At 48.1% G+C, this 15,601-nt stretch overlaps 6 protein-coding genes across 6 annotated transcripts; 4 read left to right on the top strand and 2 right to left on the bottom strand.

Annotated features, from left to right (window-relative positions):
* Positions 1-23: 23 nt before the first annotated feature.
* Positions 24-1,392, top strand: BC939DRAFT_452042 (acyl-CoA N-acyltransferase). The gene is made up of 4 exons (XM_051555756.1): positions 24-396; positions 496-852; positions 957-1,044; positions 1,137-1,392. The coding sequence occupies exons 1-4, from the start codon at positions 355-357 to the stop codon at positions 1,250-1,252; spliced, it is 603 nt and encodes a 200-aa protein (XP_051411967.1). The 5' UTR covers positions 24-354; the 3' UTR covers positions 1,253-1,392.
* A 748-nt stretch (positions 1,393-2,140) lies between these two features.
* BC939DRAFT_503338 (phosphatase phospho-type) lies at positions 2,141-3,393 on the top strand (the record flags this gene model as incomplete). The annotated part of the gene is made up of 5 exons (XM_051560392.1): positions 2,141-2,208; positions 2,298-2,405; positions 2,526-2,604; positions 2,702-2,803; positions 2,902-3,393. 5 exons carry the CDS (start codon positions 2,141-2,143, stop codon positions 3,391-3,393), a joined length of 849 nt encoding a protein of 282 aa, XP_051411966.1.
* Positions 3,394-3,551: 158 nt separating this feature from the next.
* BC939DRAFT_484124 (uncharacterized protein) lies at positions 3,552-5,038 on the bottom strand (the record flags this gene model as incomplete). The annotated part of the gene is made up of 7 exons (XM_051559237.1): positions 3,552-3,658; positions 3,753-4,006; positions 4,100-4,165; positions 4,278-4,380; positions 4,469-4,595; positions 4,703-4,866; positions 4,972-5,038. The coding sequence occupies 7 exons, from the start codon at positions 5,036-5,038 to the stop codon at positions 3,552-3,554; spliced, it is 888 nt and encodes a 295-aa protein (XP_051411965.1).
* Positions 5,039-6,235: 1,197 nt separating this feature from the next.
* On the top strand, positions 6,236-8,430 carry BC939DRAFT_165616 (uncharacterized protein). The gene is made up of 3 exons (XM_051550320.1): positions 6,236-6,877; positions 7,028-7,304; positions 7,413-8,430. Exons 1-3 carry the CDS (start codon positions 6,390-6,392, stop codon positions 8,292-8,294), a joined length of 1,647 nt encoding a protein of 548 aa, XP_051411964.1. The 5' UTR covers positions 6,236-6,389; the 3' UTR covers positions 8,295-8,430.
* On the bottom strand, positions 8,401-10,058 carry BC939DRAFT_452030 (uncharacterized protein). The gene has a single exon (XM_051555755.1). The coding sequence runs from the start codon at positions 9,571-9,573 to the stop codon at positions 8,566-8,568; it is 1,008 nt and encodes a 335-aa protein (XP_051411963.1). The 5' UTR covers positions 9,574-10,058; the 3' UTR covers positions 8,401-8,565.
* Positions 10,059-13,651: 3,593 nt separating this feature from the next.
* Positions 13,652-15,559, top strand: BC939DRAFT_452028 (major facilitator superfamily domain-containing protein). The gene is made up of 2 exons (XM_051555754.1): positions 13,652-13,844; positions 13,986-15,559. Exons 1-2 carry the CDS (start codon positions 13,803-13,805, stop codon positions 15,372-15,374), a joined length of 1,431 nt encoding a protein of 476 aa, XP_051411962.1. The 5' UTR covers positions 13,652-13,802; the 3' UTR covers positions 15,375-15,559.
* The last annotated feature ends 42 nt before the right edge of the window (positions 15,560-15,601 follow it).

Below are 15,601 nucleotides of genomic sequence, written 5' to 3'. Positions count from 1 at the left end.
TTATAGCCTCACAATCCAGAGCAGCATTTCTCCCACTTGAGCCAGGCAGGCTTTCATCTTTTTGTTTTGTTTAAATCATCACACCTTTTCGATCTCACAATCAACACCCAACACCCAACACCCAGCACACATTAACAAAAACCACTTCGCTTTTCAAGCACTCAAAGACAACACCAGCTCCCACTTTTTTACACACCGCTTAGCGAAGACAGCAAACCAACATGGAGGGCCTTAAACAGTTTAATAGTAATTATAACAGTAGTATAATGGGCCTGAACTTCCCCCTCGACAACTTTGCCTCGAGCCCAATGCCCCGTGTTCAGCAGCCCAACATCTTGGCTGTCTGCGTTGTTGATGAGACCAGCAAGGGACCTCAGTGCTATGTTTATTCTACCTGTAAGCATCCGCTCATTGCAATGTCTTTGTTGTATTTGTCTGATATGTCACCACGCTTACTCACCGGTCGTTCGCATTTACTATTTTTATTGGCACTAGTGGAAGGCAGAGGCCAGTGGCGGCCCTGACATCCCTATTAATGATCGCGCGATAAAGCTCACAGACCTCAGTGGCAGCAGGGTTTGTGAGCCGAGTCGCCAGGCCGGTGTCTCGGAGGAGCAGACGACTTTGTTTGTGAGAGAAATGAAGCAGTTTTACCCCTCGGCCAACGATGACGCCGTCCACTCCGTCCACAATAGTCTGGAGAAGGAAGAGGAAGAGTTAAAGGATGTGAAGATTGATGCAAAGCTGACGATTACTTCAAGTGATGCAAAGATGAACACTTGGTTCGGGTTCGTTTCAGAGGGCGCCTTGTTCTTGCGGGGCGACGGATGGGACGACATGGACATTCGGGAGGTAAGAGGGGTTGCTTTAATGATTTTAATCCATCCTGGGGAGTGTTTTGAAACCGGCCAATTCACCAAATCACTAAACTGCTGTCTTATCTTTCTTAATCGCAGAGCGTTGTTGCGGCCCTCGACCTTGCGGAGGAGCAACTCGGATGCCAGTCAGTCCACCTCTGTCTGGAAAAGAGCAATCCCAATCTCGGTATGTTTGTATCTTATGTTGGGCGTGAAGAAGCAATGACTCCATGATCCTTACTAATATCGTTCCGCCCTGTGTCTTCAAATGGTTACTAGCGAAACTTGCGCGCACTTTGATGTACGCTGGCTTCGAGATGGTCCATCCGGGTGCTCTTGCCCATGCGGACCCCAAATACCTTGTTCTGGGTATGGATCTTGGCGTGGATCTTTAAAACGGCTCCAGCCTCAACAATTTTGTTCCTTTTTTTTTTGGAACCGGCTTTTCACATTTGTTTTAATTCTTTCTTCGTATGCTTGCTTCTTTTTTTCTTTCCCTTTGATCTCTCCTCATCCAGACAAGTTGACAAAAAAAATAAAAAATAAAAAATAAAAAAAATCGCAGTGCATGTTGTTTGTTCACCCCTGTTGTTTTGGCAGGAGTATGATGACATCGAAAGGTGCTTCGCCGAAGACTTCAGATTGGGAGGTGTTCAGCATGGTACGAGTCGCCTCGGATTCACCGACTTCTCCACGTGTGTACAGGTCCGCCTTTCGATAGGAAGCCAAAGAATGAGCAATTCAAACAAAAGTAACGGGTCTAAGCAGATTCAGGCGTTCCCCTATTCATTACAAGAAATGAAAAAAGTGTCTTGCAGAACCACCAATGGTTGGGCCTTGTATGATCATGTTGGCGGCAAGTACAGAATGAAAATGACCATCGTATTGTTGAAATCGCTGTCGCTCTGTCTTTCACTATCTGTGTTCTTGATTTGACCCTCTTAATGAATGGGCTTCGAATCGGCAGCAAGGATACGAACACACGGTCGTCTCTGGTGCCACTGTTGGGCCAAGAGAGAGAAAGAGAGGCAGGCACATACACGAGTAATCACGAATGACAACAGTAACTTAGTACACGAATGCCATGAGTGCACTCATTTCCGTGTCAGTCTTGTATGTCCGGCGAGACTCAAATATCATGGACAAAAGGATATCATGGTATCCACAAAACGTATAAAAAGAACCGTAGAAATGGGTCCCATTCTTCACGACACCTTCCACCCATTTTACTTTTCTAATCCTTCATTTTCAACCCTGATATTCGACACTACATATTCCACAGCATGCTTTCCACCTCCATCCCAGCTGTACCACCACTTGCTGAGCGCCTCTTTGTCTTTGACTTTGACTGGTAAGACCATAAACTCACCCCTACTACATCTCCTTAACACTTTGCTAATGATATGATTATATATCACTCATAACCTTTTCAAACATCAGGACTTTGATCGATGCCGACTCTGACAACTGGGTCTTTGAGAATTTAAGCAAAGAGCTCTACCAACAACAGTTGGATGCCGTCGGAAAGGTCCAGTGGACCGATCTTCAGTAAGAGCTTGTCCTATCCTCACATGCAAAGCTTCTTGTCTAACGTATGTGTGAACGTGTGGGAGACGACGTTCAATGGTTTGCTGACGAGGTGATCCTATGACCTCGCCCATCCTTTAGACAGCGTCTTTTGGGAGAGTTATTCGATCGCGGTGTGTTTAGAGGAGACATCGAGAGGACTCTTAGCCAGATCCCTTTTGTAAATACCTGATGGATATCCTGAATGAAGTTACAACCCCACATCTCGCGTTGCCAGCGACTCCAGTCTCTGAATATCCACCTGCTTATCCCTATAGGCTCCTGAAATGATCGAGGCCCTGCGACTGATGAAGTCTCAGGGTGCGGAGCTGTACATTCTCTCTGATGCCAATACGGTGTACATCGAGACCGTTCTTAAGGTACAAGTCCTTGTTTGACGTGGTTCGTATCCTAATGCTACCTAGCACCAAGACGTAAAGCTCATTTTGAGATATTCTTGTTCAACCCCCTCCTCTAGGCATATAATATTGATCAACTGTTTACAAAGGTCATTACGAACCCTGCAGCTTTTGACGAAAGAGGTCGTCTGGATGTCATCCGATTTCATGGTCTGGATAAGGAGCCCCACAACTGCCCCTTGCCCTGCCAACCCAACCTCTGCAAGGGCCGCGAGATCCAAAAGCTGATCGACGCCCAATCCTGGAAACAAGTGATCTACATGGGTGATTCGACCAATGATTTTTGCCCCTCTACGCGTCTTCAGAGTAAGGACGTTGTACTTGCCCGTCGAGGCCTCTTGCTGGAGAAAGAGATCAAGGAGAATCCACAGCTAGTCAAGACTCATGTTATGTACTGGAACGATGCAAGAGATGTCCTTGAAGCAACACAGTTGATCCTTAGTTCAAACCCATTGTTACCTACAGCCGTAACATCGACCAAGCCTGCAGAAATTCTTTCGCCTATGGAAACCTCAGACTCCAAGATGCACGCGCAAGCAGTGAGAGCATAAAGGCAGTAGAGCATCCATTTCAACCCCTTCTTTTTTTGATGATGATCGGCATCCATATCGGTAATGTTCAACTGTAAATACATATAATACGAATTTGTTCAATTTTTTTTCTTTATTATACGGAGCACCATGCCTAATTGCTAGAGCCTTATCCGGAATCATACACTCGAAGTGTCCACCCATATCTTGATCGTCTTGTCGTTGTCAATGGCCCCTGAGGCGATTATATTTTGCGTGGGATGACAGGCCACACACAGTACGACATCTAATTGTAAAAATGCGTAAACGATACATGATTAGTCTCAACGTCTTAAGCAAACATGAACAGACACAAACAAAAAAAAACAGATACAACATACCACTATGCCCTTCCAGTTTCTGAACGACTTCTCGGGTTTGGAGATTCCAGATATATATACAATTGTCTTCGCTACCGCTTACAATCCACTTGCCGCCCGTCACGGAGAAGCTGCTAAAGACACAGTAAGAGTCATTCTTATGTCCCGTGTATGCTTTCAGACACTTTCCTGTGTGGTAGTTCCAGAGGCGTATCGTCCCATCCAGCGTGGAGGCAAGGATGAACTTGCCGTTTGGCGAGAACTTGACAAACGATCTGAGTCATATTTTTAAGGAGCAATTCGTGTCAACAGCTTTAGATTTGCTTCCCATTGGTAAGATTGCAAGCAACTTGATCCAAAACACTTACACCGGTGGGTTATTGTCATCAACCAATGTCTTGAGGCATTGTCCCGTTGCTGTATCCCAGATACGTCTACGGAAAACAATAAACGCATGCACGAAAAAAAAGAAAAAAAGAAAAGCGTCAGCAGGTATACAAAAGCAAAATTCGTTGATATCTGAATCGCAAAGATGCCTATACTTACACAATACCATCGTGGCTGCCAGAAACAATAGTGCTGCCATCTCTGTTGAAGTGAACCGCATTGACAGGGTCTGCATGTGCGGGCAGTGTCCTGATGCATTTTCCTACGAATGTTCAGGAAGAAAGTGAACATCGATCGAGGTAGAAATGATAGCATCCCGTGCATTTTCGCGTTGAAAGCATGCAGGATACCTTTCCTGGCATCCCAGATCCTAACGGTCTCGTCGAACGATCCTGACACAATCAAATCCGACTGCGGGCTATAATTGACGCAGAAGACATAGTGTGTATGTCCTCGTAGGATCTTGGTGGTCTCGCCCTAGGAATGTAGATGGAATAGCATGAGAAAGCGAGTAGTTGTTAATCATTGCTTTTTTGTTGTCAACGATATCCTGCGCTTATATTCTTTAAAAAGCTGTATCTTACTGTTCCAAGGTCCCAGATGCGAACTGTTCTATCGTCGGATGCAGAGCAGAGCGAAAGCGAGTCCGAAGCCCAAGCAACATCTGAAAGTCCCTGCGAGTGTCCCTCCATTGTACGTTCGTGCTTTCCATCAAAGACACTCCAGATTTTGATCGTCTTGTCCGAAGCTATCGATGTACACGTTGGATATGTTGTTAAAAGCGGCATCTTTCAGAAGCTAGGGCTCACAAAAACAATGGCAATGATTATTCTTGCTCTCCGTCTCAACTTACATGAGCTGGCCAGCCATTTTCCGTCTGGAGAAAACTTGACGCTGGAAACTGCCTTTCGGTGACCCATGAGCGAGAACTTAAGCTGATAATTGGGGTTTTGGGTCGACGCCGCCGCGGCTGTGTTGGCCAATGCTGGGGTAGGACCACATTGGTGTTGAGAAAAGACGGGCAGTTGCTGTGGAAAGTGCTGGTGTTGCAAATGGTGCTGTTGCTGTTGATGCTGTAAGATTGGCTGCTGTTGGGGATAGGGTGAGTGCTGACTAAAAGAAGTGGAATTCATGGACGCATTGAGTCCGTTGGCGGGGGTATTGCCGTGGCCTATAGCATGGGCCATGGCGTTGCGAACGTCTGTGGTCTCGTCATCAGTGGGGCCTTCCTTCCGTGGCTTCTTTGAGGGTACGTCGTATTCACCCGCGGGGTCGTGCCCATCCTGGTCCTCCTGTAGAAAGTCTCGCTTAAGATCGGCCATTGTTTACAGAGCAATGTGGTTGGTATCCAGTCTCGTCGTCAGTCTTGCGGTCGAACAATACAGGGGGTGCAAAAGATGGGCAATGGGAAGGATGGCAGCATGAACAGGTTTGGGTTAGGGTGGAGGGGGGATAGAAGGTCGAGTGCATGTGCAAATGTAAAGCTGGGAACCTCCCTAAAATAAATTCCTGAAGGGGGTCCAATGCTCTGTTCTGCTGCAGCGGTATGATAAAACCCGCGGAGGGGGACGCCACCAAGTGGTCCATTCATGTGGTCAAGTGCAGGAGTTTACAGACTATGCCATGCATTGCAGCATACAACAGTCACTAGGCAGCAACGAAAGACAAAAGGTCTAGATGTTGCTTATCACACAATTGCCTCTTTGCACGTACCAGTGCCTTGCCCTACCCTGCTCAGCCTTGCCTTGCCTTGCCTTGCCTTGCCTTGCCGCCTTGTTTTGCTTGCTTTGTTCTATTTATGCTGACGCTCTTCCGCCAAGCTACAACGGGAAAGCGTCCTCTAAGCCGACAGAAGTAGGAAGAAGCGGGCTCATATCACAACCAATGAATCGTTTAAATTACAAACAGGGCCCTCTGCTCATGCTGACTGGGATGTCGTTTCGTTTGTGGAATAGACTGTAGTTGTAATTCCGAAGGGTCCCGCCATTTATCTCTTTTTTTTCCACTCCTCTCTCCTCGCCTTTGTTATTTTCCGCCATTCCCTTTTCGCAGTAGACTCTCTTCGACACAGCCGTTGCAAAAAAAGATTGAAAGGGACGCCTGATTAGTGACAAACCTAATTGGTCTTACTCGGTCGAAAAGAAGACTTCTGCGTCTTGGGTATGCCCCCTGCCTTGCCCCCTTTCTCGCCTCTCTTTCCTTGCCACTTCGCACCCTCTTCTCAGCTTCAGCTTCTCTTTACCAAACATCCATTCTGAGCCAAAGCACATCATGAGTGCTATCCCCACATACTCCTACCCGTGCATTGCACCCGCTCCCTCACAAAATTCCATTTACCTTGCCGGAGTCCCAGCCTCGAACGAGGGCCGTCTGGAGATTTACAGCGTTAACCTTGCCAACATTACCTCGCCCGCTGCCACCTTTGTCGGTAACCAGACCAGCTCGTTGTTCTGGAGCAGCTCTGCACCAAAGACTTGTTTCTCCTATGAAGGAAACATGGCCTCTAGCAGTAGTCCGATGTTCATCCAGCAGTTCGGGCCAAAGACCTATTTTACCAACGTTTACTCGAATGGTGCCATCGATATCCCCGCCAACTTCCCTACCATTGGACTCGTCTCCAACAGACTATTCTCGCTCTCGGGAGCAGTTGGCAATCTGAATTGGATCACAGGAGTCACAAATACCACCAACCCTGACACCAAATCGGCTTGGTCGGGCTTCCGATACAATGCAACGGCCATCGTTAGTAGCTCACGAGAGTAAGTGTTTTTTATCAGATGCGTTTTTTGTATTTACCTCGCATTTTTACTACTTTTATTCAAGAGCATGTTGATTGTTGTTTGTTCTTTGGTCACTGGATTCACGTTTATCCGTGTTGTACTCATCTTCGACGTTTTTTTTGTCCGCAGCTTTGTCCTGTCCAACTACCCAACATCTAACCCCTTGTTGAGCGTGGGCGCATATGTTGCGTCAACTAATACGCCCGCCCAAGGATTCCATGTTGTGTTCGACAAAAACGGCAGCGGATGGATTTTCACGACCTTGGACTCGGCATCGCCGATTAATTCAAACCAGGACCGCATCCTGTCGCTTTCGAGTCCCCAGACCGTGGACATGGACGGAATCACTTTGACAAACAGTGCCTTTTCCCTCACGATGATAGGCGTTGGCTATATCCTAGATAAGGTAATGTATTTATGGCTGTGGCACTGCACATCCACGTTCGTTGAGTAAGCAGGTACGATCCTGACCACCATGTACTAACCTAACCTTCTCTTTCATTCCGATGGAAAGGCTTCTGACGGTTCTACACTGCTGTACTCTATCAACCCTGTCCAGTCCAGATTGCAGCGCGTGTCGATTCCAGGCAATGTTCCTCCCTTTGCCTCCAACATGGTGGCCACAGCCGTCGGCAGCCAGATTGTAACCTACGGCTCCGCCGCTAACGGCGCAGTAGTCTTCAATAGCTTCGATACCGTGGCAGGAGTCTGGAGCGGACCAGGTCTTGTCAAACCAACTAATCCTCAGCCCTCTAACACTTCGCCTGGTGGTTCCAGCCAAGCCCCCATTGGAGCCATTATTGGCGGCGTGGTCGGGGGTTTAGCTGTAATTGCCCTGATCGCATTCCTTTTCATTCGTCATCGCCGCAAATCGTCTGCAAAGCCCGTACCCAATGCTGCGTACCAGGACCCTTGTAAGACCCACAATCCTGTTGCGATGCCCTTGATGGACCAGAACTATGTCCTTCAGCAGCAACAGGACGCCATGGCTCAGAATCAGCAATTGCAGTACCAGCAGCAGCAGTACAACCCACACCAAGCGTATGTCCCCCAGCAGCAGGATATCTACGCTGCGCAGCCTATTACGGTCTCACACCAACAGACGCCTCCAGTAATCTTCCAACCCCAGGCTCAACCCCAGGCTCAGGAGCCATACAACTACGTGCCACCAACATTTGTGCCCACATCCCAGGCCCAGCAGCCAACCATTTTCCAGCCCCATACCTCAGAAATCAGCCCTCACCACAGCTATAGCCAAGCGATCTATGCTCCTCCGACGAGCGCCTCCACTCCCCAGACCCCTGTTAGTCAAGCCTATACCCCGACGCACTCTAGCTATACCCCAGCCAATCCTCAGTATATTGCTCCGTCCAACGGTGATGGCTATGCTGCATAGTGGTCGGCAGAGATTCTTTTTATGTTTTTATTTTTTTATTTATTTTCAACGCTGATAGCGATATCCACCCATAATAAATAATGGCCCGACTCAATTCAAGGGAGATAAAAATTTACAATTTATATTGCATGGATTTTGTGCCAACCTCCACAAATGCAAACACAAAAAGCATAGAGGAAATTTTAATCTCTCTTAAATTGAGTCGGGCCAATAATGTGCTATCAAAGCAAGCATGGAAGGATCTCCCAATGGGATAGATCCCAGCGAGGATTTACAGTGGTGGAAAGGACGATGACGACTGGTAGGTCGATGAAAAGTGCGACGAGTGCGCGATGGATGGCTCTGGAAAGCAGACCGTAGAAGACAATGACTCGGAATTCCCGGGGGACGTTGACGATGACGACGATGTGGGCTCGTACTGCGTCGTGCAAAAGATTGGTTGTGCAGGATGCGCTTGCTGGTGCTGATAGTTATATGGCGTAATACAGGCCGACTGAACAATGGATGACAATGGCGGCAGAATCTGTGTCTGACCGGTATTGGTGTAGGTTGCGTTCATGACCGGTAATGCGATCGAAAAGTTTGTCTGGGACGAAGGACTGGATGGTGAGAGTGGTGGGGAGTAAAGTTGGCCGAAGGAGATGTCAGAGAAGATAGCCGGTGCGTCAGATGTCGATGTCGGGGACAACGCGCGGAGAGTAGTCAAATTGGGTGAGGACGCGGGAGAGGAGTCGCAGGAGTTTTCGTTGCTATCAAATTCTTGGCCATACTGGGATGCCAGCTCTGCGAGGGCCGATAGGGATGCGAGATCGCACAGGGAGGGCGAGGTCGAGCGCGATGAGGACCGGCGAGAGGGTGTGGGAGTAGGGGAGGTGTGGTTTGATCGGCCGATAGCCTGGAGACCTGCGCAGGCACGCAGCCGCCGGATTTCAGCGATGGCGTTGCGGAGAGTGGTGATGGAGTTGGATTTTACGGGCGGCCGTTTCTCTGTGCCGTCTGAATTGAGTATGGATTGTGGAGGCTGTGATTGCAGACATGATTGTTGCTGTGTCAAATCGATTTCTGAAGTGGATTCGCGAACGAGGCTGGCAAGTTCTGTCAAGAGCTGGTTCATAGTATCACGTCGCTGCCGCTCGTCCAGGATATGTGTCGCGCGACGTCTTTCAAGAGCAGTGAGTCGTGCTATAGAGTCGACGTTCTTTCTGTTGAGGACGTTGACGCCATGGAGTCGAAACACGTTCTTGGTGTGAGATGTTGAAGGGGACTTTGTGGCGGTCATGGAGGCAGTTGTGGAAATACTGTGTAATATATTGAGAAGAAGTGTGCAATAGCGAGACGTGGAGATCGACCTCAGAGGAGAGGTTGTGAAGATGGAAGCAAAAATGGGTATTGGAATGGATGTGGGGTAGGTTCGAAAGAGCGAAGCGAGGGCGAGCCAGATGGTAGTGGTTGCTATATATGTTACCACAGGGAAAACTGGTGGGGGAGGTTCCAATGGGAGCAAGTGCAAGTAAAGGATCGATGGGAGCGAGAGAGTGAGAAGGTTACGGAGAGCGGGTTAATCGACTTTCTCTCTCGAGATCGGGCCTATTATCGCACACCAAGATGTTCTCGCGAGATACGAAGCGACTTTTGTTTGGCTGGAGATGACCGAGATAAAAAGGATCGCAAAAAGGGGAGCAGCACCGTGGAGGGTCAGTTGATGGCCCTTTCGGTCTATTTTTACAGTAAGAAAGGCTGAAGTCAAGGGCAGGCACGCTCGTGGGTGGGTTGTCTGAGGAATATATGCCCGGGTCGCCCTTTCGAATGCATGATCGTCTTCGGAACGCCATGATTATTCCCACCTATCCACTTATCCGCCCCACTGGCAAGGGCTCTCAAACTTGATAGTGTATCTTGCTTCGTTATCCGGTCCATATGGGTGTACAATCATCGCTTTGTTGTCTCAACTGGAGAGGATGGGCAAAACTCTGTTGTTGCGGAGTGCTATCTAAGGTATGGCGCATTCACACAGAGGTGATTCTCTGGGGACAAAAAAAAAAAGCGACCTCAGCTAGTGTCTAACGCCATTCTAGCAGAACGATGGATCACCGAGACTTCCACCCTTGGATATCTCTTTTTCATAGCCCTTCATACGGTTCTTTTTGTATGAGCGATTATGATCGGGATGGAATGATTTTCTACCTACGGCATGATTTACAGTGTGTGTAAAGAGTGCGCCTGCGCTGCTTAGAGGGCTTAGAGGCAGCGCCCACTGCTCGATATTACAATTGTAAACGGGAAACGAGGTGGCTTCTTATAGAAAGCAGTACCTGAGCAGCTCGTTTTTCTTTTATCCGAGGGCTAGGCACGCTAAGGTTTGCAACTCCTACCCTCCACTCTGGATGTATCCGTGGAAGAGAATATTGAACGGACACGCTGCTCTTCATCTCCGCTCACGCAAACCCATTTTGTATCTCTATTAGAGACGAAAAAGAAAAAAGAGTTCACAGAGCCCACCCATACAATTTGATCGGATTTATCTGTTGTCCATCGCGTGGGCGTTCGTACATTTGTTTGTTCTCTCAGGACAAGGGTCAAACACTTGACAAGGCTGTAATCAGGCATCAGTACACAAATAAAGAGCAGCAGTGGAGTGGAGGGACCATTGGGCTGTCCATCCCGCATTGTAGGCCTAATAACAACAAACGCGCACTACGGATAATATTTGTATAAGGCAGGAAGCATATCCCATTGCATCAAACAAACAACACAGTCCAAGCTGCGAAAGGCAGCGATAGCTCAAAGCAGCCCTAGCAGGATATTCGCCGATGTTGGCGTGGAAACCCATCGTGATTCAGACGCGTTAGCTGTATTGTGTTGTTTTTCTGGTCAATCAGCATTGCCGTACAAGGGCAAAATGCTTTTTGAGGAAGAAAAAAGTAATTAAGTAGCATACACTCTACACATTGTACTAAAGGAGGTTGAAGAGACGAGCTTCCCTGTGCCGCTTGTGAGAGGTATGGTCTAGTATGTCAAGAGGTGAATTCAAATAGCAGTAGGACTATCGAACCAATACTACAAAGTACTATGGCGGATAATTTTTTTCTCGTCAAACTGAAGGCTCCGCGTAAGTCCACACAGGATTTGCCAAGTAGGTGGTTAAGCGAGCGATGTGCTATCCTCGGATGATAGTCTTTCTTTCCTGATATCTAGAAACATTAAGAACCAGCACAGCAATGGGGCCAAATCATGCTCATCGCATTCGTCGGATTGGAAGCATGGAATATGTATGACCCAACGATCGCCTATCGCTCTCATCCGTTGTGGTCAAGCATAGCGACATCCTCGGGTTTCTGGTTAGACTGTGCTCGAAGTGGCGCCCTAGAATCAGTATGAGAGAGCGATACCATCTGTAAACTTGATAACATTGGTCTTGTTAAAGTGCCAGAGCACGGAGTGGGGACACAAAGTGAAGGTAATTTCATGGCTATGGTTTTATGTCGACAATAACGAGAGCGCTAAAAAAAAAAAAAAAAAAATCGCGCTATTGCTATTCTTCTTTCTCCACAAACTCCGGTTGTAGTTTCTTCTGTTCTGTGGTGAAGATGAAGACTGATAACTCTTTACAAGACGAGTGATTCTTTCCAGGGCGCTCCCTTGCATTGCAAACATGGTACAATCAGCAATGTTCCATGAAGGCTAGGTCGTACCATCTGAACTTCAGTTCACGGGGAGGAAGTGAGGTCTAGAGGCCTTGGAGACTAGATAAACATTGCAAGAGCACAAACAAGCAATGCGTGGCTATATGTGGCAACAACCACAAGCGACCACCAGTAGATACCGAGAACAAGGAAATAAGAGTGGCTCTGAAATGAAACTCACGCTTCACGCTTTGGCGAAGTGATGATCTGGTTCTTTAGTCCGGCACATCTATCTGTAATTCTACACAAACCCTGTTATTTCTGTTTGTTTGTTGACAGTAGACTCTGGTGTTGACAACATATGGCACAAACCTTGATTCCTTGATTGTACTCCCAAACTCTAACCTTGGGCAACCTTTTGTTGTGCGCTGGAGGCGCCTCGGCAACCTTTCAGGAGGCTGGAACGGACTCCATCTTTAGGCGTTGTTTTCCGCTGCGTTCGCTCAACTGGTCAAAGGCGCAGCAAACAATTAGCATGGGTACACCTGACTTGAGCGATATCGAGCCCTGCCGTAACCATCGACATCAACATCAACAGCAGCAGCAAAATAAAAAATAAAAAAAATAGATTTTTTATCTGCTGACTGTCAACACTGCTGCACAATTATCGGTCAAAATAAAACCATGAAAAGCTGTTTGCCTACATGTAGGACACGATTAGGCGCCGAGCGAGTGAGACATGCGTGCACACAAAGTTCATGCAAAACGGTGGGTCGATAAAGAACAAACAGCCCCTATTTGATGGCACTGATATGCTATCGTCCAACGAGAACGTCGTACAACGGAGGAACGATTCTTCAATTTGTTCCGCACATTCACTGTACCAGCCGCAGCCTAGGGCTCCACTTTTCTTCCAAAAAGAAATCGAAGAACATTGACCATCCTGATATTCTTTATCTCTATGGTGATCGAGTCTACTGGTGTTCGTCCGTTTCCAGACAAACTAAGCGTTGTCTAGGGAGTCTTGTGCGCCTTTGTAATCCGCTCAATGCCTGTTGATAATCAAGTTTGTGTTCGTTGTGCTCAGGGCGGGAGGGATTGTGCGTTTTTTGTACATTTCAACGGGGTTCGAGCACAATGCGGAGTATTCATCATTGACCGTCGCAGTTTGCTCTCATATAGGAGTATCAGCGCCCGAGTGGAGTGCAAAAACGAGGGTTGAGGCGTATTTATGAAGCATGTTTGAATTCCAAAGGTCTAAAACGAATAGCATCCTCAGATTACTTTTGGCAACTCGCCCGGTTACCCAGAAATCAAACTCCGTTTTCACTCTATTTCATTTCTATCAATATCGATGTCCTTTCGCCTACCAAATCCACGGTGAACTATTGATATGTTTTTCTGCGTGTGTCCTGTACCGTAACTGGCATGTTGCAGTTTCGGTAGCGTCCGTAGCCGCAGGTTGCAGGCTGCAGCTTGTGTACGGTGGACCTAACTCTAGGGTGTGTTTGTGTGTCAAGTTGACAACAAACTGCAGTCTGGCAACCTTGTTTAGACTAGAGTTGTTTACAGTCCTTTGGAGTCAAAGAAAAGTGAGCCAAGATGAATTGGGATTGAAATGGGAAATAGCTTGTCCGTGTTAGCGAAATAAACTTCTGCTCTCATTCTGCTCCATTTATTCATTCAATGAGCAAGCAGGCACATTCACCCTCCAATGTATTAACGTACACCACACTAGTTGAGGGCCAAGACTATAAAACTCCTCATCATCGCACCTCGCCTTGCCCTCTTTTTTTTTTCTTCTTCACCCATAGGTCTCTCATTCATCCTCCCTCTCCCTCTCCTTTCCCGCTTTCCCTGTTTCTCCTTCTTTCCAGCAGTCGCCATGGTCAGGCTCAACGATCCCATGACCCAGGTCATCATCCTGGTGAGTATCGATCCGCTTCACCTGCCAAGCAGCGTTGGAAGCCAAGAGTCGCTCTTCGTCTCCTGCTGTCCAGCTACACAACACGTACCCTCAGGAACAGCACGCTGACCGATATTTGGACTGCATGCATATATTTTCTAGGGTTTCATCTGTTTCTGCTGCCCTGGAATGTTCAACTCCCTCCAGGGTACCGGTCAGTACGGCCTTTCCTCCAAGGACTCTGATGTCGGTAACCGCGCCGGTACCGCTCTTTCCCTCGTGTTCGCTTTCTCCTCCCTCTTCGCTGGCGCTCTCTTCAACATTCTCGGTCACCGTGTTCTTCTCATTCTCGGAGGCTTGACTTATGTCCTCTATGTTGGATCATACCTTGCCTACTTCTACATCCAATCCATCGTCTTTGTCGTCATTGCCTCCTGCTTGCTTGGTATTGGTGCTGGTTGGTTGTGGACTGCCCAGGGTGCCGTCATGATGGGTTACCCACCAGAGAACGAGAAGGGCAAGTACTTCTCCATCTTCTGGGGTATCTTCAACACTGGTGCCGTCATCGGTAACGTTATCCCCCTCGGTATTCAGTGGAACGACGAAACAGCCGGCGGTGCCAACACTGCCTCGTACGCTGGCTACATGATCGTCATGACCATCGGTGCTCTCATCTCTGTCTTCTTGCTGCCCACCTCCAAGGTCATCCGCAGGGATGGTTCCCACGTCGTCAAGATCAAGTACTCGAGCCCCATCTCCGAGCTCAAGTCTGTCTTTGCCCTTTTCAAGGACTGGCGCATGTTGGCTCTCATCCCCATGTTCTTCACCTCCAACTGGTTCTACACCTACCAATTCACCGCTGTTAACGGCTCTAACTTCACGACCCGCTCCCGTAACATGAACTCGATGTCGTACTGGGCCGCCCAGATTATCGCCTCGATCCTCTACGGAAAGTTCTTGGATCGCGCTCAGTGGACCCGTCCCACCCGTGCTCGCTATGGTCTCATTCTCTTGACCATTGTGTTGCTCGCCACCTGGATCGGAGGCATCATCTTCCAGACCACCTTCGGACCCCGCAATCCCATCCAGGAGGATGGCGTGTGGGTCAAGAACCCCGCTGACTTCCACATGATTGATCTTGTTCACAACACTGGCGAGTACATTGGACCATACTTCTTGTACTTCTTCTATGGTGTTACTGATGCCATGTACCAGGGTTACTCTTACTGGTTGATGGGTGCCCTCACCAACGACACCAACCAGGCTGCTCGCTTCGCCGGTTTCTACAAGTTCATCCAGAACTTGGGAGGTGTCTTGGCTCCCGTTGTCCAGACCTCGGTCATCGGTAACGCCCCCTCGAAGGGCTACAATGCTGAGCACCCCAAGACCGCTGGTATGGGCGAGCTCATCATCTGCGTTGTCCTCGTCTTTGTCGGTGTCCTCGGTGCCTTCCCCGTCGCCTTCAAGGCCGTCCAGGAGCACACCATTGAGGATGATGATGAGGCCGCTGATGAGAAGCATGAAGCCACCTTCGAGGAGGTCAAGGGATAAAAAGTTTTTCTATTTTTTATACCAATATGTTTTTGTCATTTACCCTAATTACTCTAGTCGCTTGGAGCTGCTTATTGCAAAGAATAAAGCGTTACCAAAGTATACCTCCACAGAACTAAGGATGAGTATGAGAGCGAGGTCAATAAGAGTGACAAAAGGGAGCTGTATATTTCTTTTTGCCAAATGTTGAACAGGGGAGGAAAGGAATCAAGCCACAGGCATAATGC

This window comes from Gamsiella multidivaricata (genome assembly GCF_025024155.1).
Source record: "Gamsiella multidivaricata strain RSA 2152 chromosome Unknown BC939scaffold_34, whole genome shotgun sequence".
Classification (NCBI taxonomy): domain Eukaryota; kingdom Fungi; phylum Mortierellomycota; class Mortierellomycetes; order Mortierellales; family Mortierellaceae; genus Gamsiella; species Gamsiella multidivaricata.
The sequence above is the reverse complement of the archived record's forward strand: the minus strand, read 5'-3'. Positions and strand labels throughout refer to the sequence as shown.

What these genes read in the sequence shown, in the direction of transcription:
- BC939DRAFT_452028 (XM_051555754.1), top strand. Translation starts at nt 13,803, where the DNA reads ATGGTCAGGCTCAACGATCCCATGACCCAGGTCATCATCCTG. An exon ending in TGACCCAGGTCATCATCCTG is followed by an intron (nt 13,845 to 13,985) that starts GTGAGTATCGAT and finishes TATATTTTCTAG; the next exon opens with GGTTTCATCTGTTTCTGCTG.
- BC939DRAFT_452042 (XM_051555756.1), top strand. Translation starts at nt 355, where the DNA reads ATGAGACCAGCAAGGGACCTCAGTGCTATGTTTATTCTACCT. An exon ending in GTGCTATGTTTATTCTACCT is followed by an intron (nt 397 to 495) that starts GTAAGCATCCGC and finishes TATTGGCACTAG; the next exon opens with TGGAAGGCAGAGGCCAGTGG. An exon ending in AAAGAGCAATCCCAATCTCG is followed by an intron (nt 1,045 to 1,136) that starts GTATGTTTGTAT and finishes AATGGTTACTAG; the next exon opens with CGAAACTTGCGCGCACTTTG.
- BC939DRAFT_452030 (XM_051555755.1), bottom strand. Translation starts at nt 9,573, where the DNA reads ATGACCGCCACAAAGTCCCCTTCAACATCTCACACCAAGAACGTGTTT.
- BC939DRAFT_165616 (XM_051550320.1), top strand. Translation starts at nt 6,390, where the DNA reads ATGAGTGCTATCCCCACATACTCCTACCCGTGCATTGCACCCGCTCCC. An exon ending in ATCGTTAGTAGCTCACGAGA is followed by an intron (nt 6,878 to 7,027) that starts GTAAGTGTTTTT and finishes TTTTGTCCGCAG; the next exon opens with CTTTGTCCTGTCCAACTACC. An exon ending in TTGGCTATATCCTAGATAAG is followed by an intron (nt 7,305 to 7,412) that starts GTAATGTATTTA and finishes TCCGATGGAAAG; the next exon opens with GCTTCTGACGGTTCTACACT.